This window comes from Dendrobium catenatum, unplaced genomic scaffold (genome assembly GCF_001605985.2).
Source record: "Dendrobium catenatum unplaced genomic scaffold, ASM160598v2 fragScaff_scaffold_574, whole genome shotgun sequence".
NCBI lineage: Eukaryota > Viridiplantae > Streptophyta > Magnoliopsida > Asparagales > Orchidaceae > Dendrobium > Dendrobium catenatum.
Genome location: NW_021319036.1, coordinates 487971 through 495870, shown reverse-complemented (window position 1 = coordinate 495870; position 7900 = coordinate 487971). Strand labels below are relative to the sequence as shown.

At 33.7% G+C, this 7900-nt stretch overlaps 1 protein-coding gene across 1 annotated transcript in view; it reads right to left on the bottom strand.

The window, feature by feature from the left end:
- Positions 1–1288, bottom strand: part of LOC110097838 (GDSL esterase/lipase At5g45670) — a gene marked incomplete in the record, with an annotated part of 4377 nt that extends 3089 nt beyond the window's left edge. The window contains 1 exon segment of the mRNA XM_020824445.2: positions 899–1288. Coding sequence (XP_020680104.1) covers positions 899–1163 — 265 coding nt within the window.
- Positions 1289–7900: the final 6612 nt, after the last annotated feature.

Below are 7900 nucleotides of genomic sequence, written 5' to 3'. Positions count from 1 at the left end.
TATTTATAATAAATTTAATTATGAATTAATGTAATATTTTTATTTTCTTAATTTATAAATTATTAATTTTTTTATTCTACTTTAAAATAAATAAATAGAGGAGAAGGCTCTATAATTAGAAAATTAAGGCTGGTTTTCATAAATATATCAATTTTTACATATTTCTAAATCAAAATCTTATTTATCCTTTAAGAAATATTGTTTTTTGAAAAATAACTATATCTTAATATTTTTATAAAAAAGAAATCATAATAAGAAAAAAAAACATTATTGTATCGTAATTTTATTTATCATGCAAAATTATCATAGAAAGAAATTATTTAATTTCGTTGCACCTATAAATTCAACAAATAATATTGAAGATATTTGATAAAATATTAAATATTACATATAATTATCATAATAAATATTATATAAAAATTAATGTAATATTTTTATTTTCTTAATTTATAAATTAATAAATTTTTCTTTACGTAAAACCAAAAAATTCCACAGCTAGCAAATTAAGGCATGTTTTTATAAATATATCAATTTTGATAAATCAAAATCTCATTTATCCGTTAAAAATATTTAATTTATGAAAAATAAATATATCTAAACATTTTAATAAAAATAAATCATAATAAGAATAAAATTGCTATCTCATAATTTCATTTAAAAAAACAACATGCAAAAATTTAATAACATGAAATTATTTAATTCCATTATAATAAAAAAATTTAATGAAATATTAAAATATCTCATATAATTACCGTACTAAATATCATAAAAAATAAACAATTAAAAAATAATATAGTTTTTTATATTGAGCACTAATTTTAAAGCAAATTCAATTAAACAACAAAAAGAAAAGCCTATCTAGCTGAAGAGATCAACGATCATAACGCTTGTCGCTTACAGATGACATCGACGGTGGTGAGCCCATTGCTGAACCTGCCGGACGGCCCGCCGGGGAAGTCGATCCCATACGGCAAGTAATTCGCCCTCGCCAACGAAGCGATATCGTTATTGTTCCCATTATCGACGAGCGAGTCCCCGAAGATAAAATAACAAGGAACCTGAGGAGCCGGTCGAACCGGGCCGGGAAAAGCCAGCAGTAGAAGAAGCAAAGCACAGAGCGTTGATCTCAGCAGCAGGAGAAGCTGCTTCTGTGAGAAAGCCATGGAAGAACGAAGGAGGTAGCTTACGAAGGGAGAAGTGATGCAGTACTGATACTGAATTGAAAGCTGGAGGTGGCAGTAGCGGTGGCGGTGGCGGTGGCGGTGGCGGTGCAAGGAGTACTATATGGGGAAGTGGAGAGTGTGGTGCAGTATTTGTTTATATTTATAGTGTGGAGAAGGAGAAAGGAAGGGAGCAGAATTAATGGTTATTAGGTTGCTGTTGGTTTGAGGCATTAAATGGCTCGCGCGGTCTTAACGTGGAGTCATGTGGCCGCGACCGCGTCCGCAAGTTTTTACTTAGTCAAATTAGCTTCCTTCCACCATCTTCACCATGATTTCAGCTTGCTAGCTTTTGTGTTAAACTGGATCGTAGGAGTTACATTGGTGTGAAAGATGAGGGTGATCGATGCCTGTTTGCTTGACTTTTACCATAATATTTTTGGTGAGCGGAAGTCTGTCTACTCTTCATCTCAGTTTGAGGGAAAATTATTACGTCCGTTGTCCAGATTCAATCCAAATGCGCCACGTCACTAAAATACATCGGAGTCAGTGCATTCGGGTGACATGGTACGTTTGGATTGGGTGACCGGACTTACCGGACGTCCGTAATAATTCGCTCAGTTTGAGAAGATGAGATTATAAAATGTATGATAGTAGCTTGTTCTTCTGAGGATGTAGTCCAGAATGATAGTAATAATTAAGATTTTTTTTCATTGCAGCAGGGTGCATGGTTGGACATTTGAAGATCTTCCTAGTGAGTAGAGTTCGAATCTCATGGATGTCATGTTTACGAGCTATTATTATGTGTGGACACCGGACAATTCTCCCGTCTGGTTACGCTTAGGTACCGAGTGGTACCAAGCGCAGTACCGAGCACGCGGTATATTTTTGAGGTGGCGTGGCACATTTTTATTGGTCTCTGGACGCCATCCGGTTTCTGCATAGAATAATAAATCCACGTATATAGGGCTTGGGCGCAGGCAATGGGGTTCATGAGGGGACAATGCAGGCGGGGGCAATGCAGGCCATTGCGGGCGGGCAAATGAATAGCGGGCTGCAGCGCGTGGGCGCAAGCCAGCAGATTTTTTTTTAAAAAAAATTTTCCGGTGGATAATTTCCGTCAAAAATCTGCCGAAAAATTTTCCAGTTCAGACAATCATAACAACATAATCCATTAAAGACATACTATAAGCATAGCTAACTTGTTCATGTTATTGTAAGAATGGGCTAATGATTACGTGAGATTTATGCAGAAATCTACTACTTATTTGTGATGGTAACGGATTTGGTCAACGAAGGATTTGAGCTTGTCCAATACATGTTGAGCGAGATTGGGTGATTCAGAGTGCATATTTTGAAGATCATGAAAACAACAGAAAGTTTTATATGTCTAAATTTGTTGGATTATCCCAATATATATAGGCAACCCCTAAAGAGCTGATAATTTTTTAAAACAAAAATTATAGCTGATCAACTGTTTATTTAAAATGTACATTTAAACTTGGAATGCATTTTATTGCATGCATGCATTCAAAATGCTTATATTTGAGAATATAAACTAAAATAAACATTGATACGGCATCACAAATTTAATTATCTTGATCGGGCACGAATCTGAAGGCAAAAAGCTAGTTGGATACTTCAAAAATTAAATCCGAAAGCACCAGAATTCCGATTTCAACGAGCCTATAGTCAAACTGAGCGTCTCGGAAAAACGAACCCAACGACATCAAGTTCAACCCAATCCGAGCCCAAATGATCCCGAATCAAGGACCCGAAGCGCTGTTGGAAGGTTCAAACCGAAATTTGAGTTACCAAACGGTCTCCGATTTTAACGAGCTTATACTCGAATCGAGCGGCTCGACGAGACGAATCCAACGAGTCCAAGATCTCTGAATTACGACATCATTAAGGCCTCCAAATGTCCAACAAACGGTGCACCATCGAAGGGTTCAATATCGACCGTCCATTCAAACCACTCCCTATTCGCCCATGATCTCACACCTATTTACGAGCCACGCCACTCCAGAAAAACTATAAAGAAAGCCCTCATTCTTCACAAGGGGGACTCAAGTGAAGAAAGAGAAGAAGAAGAGAAGAAGAAGGCGAATCCTTTCCTCCTCGACCACCGCCGGAGCTCTACCCGCCGCCTGAATACGCCAGAACTCTGCCGGATTTTCGGGAAACGACGGGATTCTGCAAAACTTTGTAAATTTGCTTCAAGTTGTAATCTGATCGTCTCGATTTGTGGGACGAATCAATTTCTTGTAATTTACAAAAAAGCTAGTGGAATTTTGCAACTGGGCGAGGCCCCGTGGTTTTTTCCCTTTTTGGGTTTTCCACGTATAAATCCCGGTGTTCTTTCATTTTCCTGTTTGTGTGTTAAATATACGTGCAACGCTCGGACGCTAATTTACAAACTCTACCGCTGCGTATTTTCTAGCACGCAACAAACATAATATGTTTTAATTATTTTTTTCTTTATTTGCATATAATATTATCTTTGTCTATCTTATATATACACTAGCGGAATTATGATTTTTTATGTGGAGGCATAAATTATGAATATTGAAAAAATTCTCTACCTTTTTCATCTAGACCTCGATCCAACATACACTACTAAAAAAATGAGACTATGGCAACATTTTTTATGCAGCAAATTAAATATCGCTGTAATAGGCATCATTGGCTGAACGAAATTAGCCGGAAGCGGGAATGATAGAAAAGCCGCGAAAATCTAAAATTAATAAGCCCTAGCGTGAACTTCACCGAGCGTTCCGTCGACATCCACACATACCTCGCGATCCACTCTGCACGCGATCCTCCTCCTCTCCTCCAACTGACGACGACGCCATCGCTGCCGCTAAAGCCGACATTGACGCATACACCGTATGCAGCACTTTCAAAACCGTTGCGAAAGCCTTACCAGCGAACGCAGATGCGGCGGATGTGCAACGGATTTTAAACCGCTGCTATAGGTAAGAAAATGTGGTGCGAAAGCCATATTTATTAGTAGTGATAAGTAGTTTTTTTTTTTTTTAATATGTTTTAATTCTTTTTTTCTTTATTTGCATATAATATTATCTTTGTCTATCTTATATATACACTAGCGGAATTATGATTTTTTATGTGGAGGCATAAATTATGAATATTGAAAAAATTCTCTACCTTTTTCATCTAGACCTGGATCCAACATAAGTAGTTTTTTTTTTTTAGACTTATTATATAATAGGATAACTTTTATAATTAAAAAACTTACAATGAAAAGCATGTGAAATTCATATTTTTCTTGCATTACACCTACGGTTTCTCCCTTCGAGTCTTCATATTCTGAAACCGTTGTACAATCCTTTCATTATCAATTAGCTGATCAAGCAATCATTTGTCCAATAGTCTCCTATAAAATTGCACAAACGATTCTTTATAATTTCATTGAAGAGAATGCTCGTTCGATTGTTGTTGCAGCAATAGGAAATATCATAGCATGTTTTATAAGTAAGAATAAAAATGGGTAAATATATTTTTTCATTGTCTCACACTCTCACTCTCACATGATTAATCATGAACATGGAAAGCTAAGCTTTGATGCAACAAAAATTAGACAATCAATACTAGCAGGTAAATGAGTTATGTAATCTCTCAAATTTTGATCAAACGATCTTCTAATAGCAAAGTTGATGTCTTGCTTTTGATTCAACAAATCTTCACATTTTTTTTATGAAAACTATTAACTTCAAAAACATGGATTTGAAATCTTTTATTTTTTTTTTCAATTTAGAAATCTCTTTGTGTTAAATCTATGACCACTTACAGTACATATAAATGCGTGCAGGTAATATATATATATATATATATATATATAATTAAATTTGAAAAATTCAGATCGAGTCACACTCACAAAAAAGTGTATTTCAATTCAATTGAAAAAAATAAAAATAAAACCCTAAATACTAAAATAATATAAGATGTATCTTTTTTCCTTGGTTAACTACTCCAATGCCCCTTCAACGTTTTGACAGTAAAGGTTGTCCCATTCCTTTGCATGCAAGAAACGTGAACGGCTAAATCTATGTAGGGATCAAATATCACGTGTTGCATTTATGGCTTATATGAGCTTATCCTTAGCTTCAAATATAATATAAGAGTAAATTACCGATCTTATTATTGCACGAGAAAATGGAAATTTATTTAATGAAAATTTCAATCATAATTTAGGAGCATTTTATGAGATATTTTGATTTGAAAAATAAAAATGAAAAATGAGAGCTATATGTTGCAATTCATTTTAAGCTCCGTTTAGGGAGAAATTATTCTGTGTGGACACCAAGCAGACTGGAGATCAACCAGAATGCACTACATCACCTCGTGCACAGCGGTATTGAGTATCGGTACCGAGCAAAAAAGTGACGTGGCACATTCTGATTGGTCTCCAAACGTCATCCAGTGATGTCTTAACAAAATAATTTTTCTAATTTGGGACAACTGCATCATTTTATAAAGTTGATTGCGAATTTGATGTGAATAAAATAACTTTATTAATATTTTTGCAAAAAATAACTTTCCATCACAAAAATAGTAAGAAAGCAGCAGCCAAGCAAAATTATGGATACTGCCAAAAATAGAAAAGCAGCCAAAAAGATGCCCCAAACAAACCCTTAGTATGTTAGTTGAGTAGGGCTGCAAAAGAACCGAGCCGGGTCGAGTATGTGAGTGTTCATGTTTGTGTTCATTTAATATCAGCTTGTTCAAGTTTGGTTCATGTTTGTTCGAGCTTTATTAATTGTTTGTGTTCATGTTTCATTCATTTAAATTAATGAGTGTTCATGTTCAGTTCATGTTAGTTCGTTTAGTGCTTATCGAGCTTGTTTGCGAACATATTTAACAAATTTTTTTTAACTATCAAACAAATATGTTCATGAACATATCTATGAACAAACACATTTATAATAAAAGCAATTGTCTATGTAACAAAGGCAATGATTATTTATATTTATTATTTTTATGGTCAAATATTAATTATTTTTATCTAGCTTATTCATGAGTTCAAAACTCGAACACGAATCAAGCTTTTATTGAGCTTCTTATCTAACTTAATGTCGAGCTTGTTCACGAACTTCAGATGATGTTGTTCGCGAACATAAATGAGCTGAACACATTAGTGTTCAATTTTGTTTATTTAGGAATCGAGTATTTATAATATTGTTCAAGTTTGTTTGTTTAGCTAATTAAACGATCACAAACGAGCTTTAATCAAACAAAACATCGAGTAGCTCGTCGAACATTTGGTTCGCTTGCAGCCCTATAGTTGAGTGCTTAAACTTCTCATCAGATTCTATAATTTTTCGAGAGAGAGAGCTATGTAAATATGTATAGTGATAGATCATATTCTTTGTGTGAGTGATGAGTATATAATTATGTATACACTATATATATATACAGCTACACAATTGTGCATTCAATTTATAACATTCTATTTTTTTGGAGCGCATATTATTTACTGTCTAAGTACTAAAAAAAAAATTCATTACATATACGTAACTGTCTATTTTGATACCTACTCAACACTAGAAACTTGGATACACTATATATCACGGAGCATTTAGACTCCCAGCGAATATGCAACGATTTTCAAATCCCTGCAGGCTATTTTTGTGGGGGTTAAAACCATCATGAAAGCCTATTTTAAGTGCTGCTGAAACTTTTTTTTTTTTTTTTGATAGCGAACTCAGAGTTGGGGATACCCTAACTTCATTAGGACTAATTTGACATTATTTCATAGGATGTTAAAGACATTATAGTTTTATTGAACTAGTTTGGAAGTAATTCTAAAGAATAATAATAATATTATTATTATTATTATTATGGATTTATATTAAAATTGGCATTTTCAGAGTCCATGAGCCTAAAAAATTCATACAAAACTCCATTGTCTTCTGAAAATAATAAATGCATCATGAACAAGACCACGACCTCCTCTTTAAATTATGTACTATTAATGGCTTCTTGAGTTATGTTAGCTTGTAGAAGCCTCACTGGAAACCATTAATAAGCTCACTTCCAAACTTGTCGTTGTTAACTGCTCTCCATTATAATAATGCTATGGATGGCAATTAATACTTCTCATTATTATTATTATTATTTTGTCCTATTTGTAAAATTAATCACATATGAATTGAATTTGTAGCATATGATTACTAATCATAAAATAATGATGTAAATTCTTAAATTTAATTAATATGGAATAAATCAAATATATACAAAAAATGGAATATATTTTTTTCAATATATAAAAATATAGTTAATGTAAATTTAATCAGACATAATTTATTATCATTAATTTGTGTTAATCTACATTGAAATCTTAGTTAATCTTACTAAAAAAATTATGTTAAAAGTTGTCAAGGAAAATACACACATATATAGCAAATTACTTGATAACATAACATAGGATTTGGTATAATCAAATCAATGGTGAGCCACACATGAAACACTTATCAGCTTCTTCTAGTGACAAGCCACTTGAATTAATGTGTTAATTTTTATTTTGTAGTTTGAATGAAGCTTCATGAATATGAATGCTAGTTCATTTTATAGCCTTTTGTGTAGCTATGTATGTACCATGAATCCATTCCAACATCTTGGGTACAATAGGATTTGACATTGGGCTAGTTTTTGTGTATGCTTTGGATTTGACTCTTGGTTCGCGGTCAGTGGCTAGGGGGAGCAATTCCCCCCCCCCC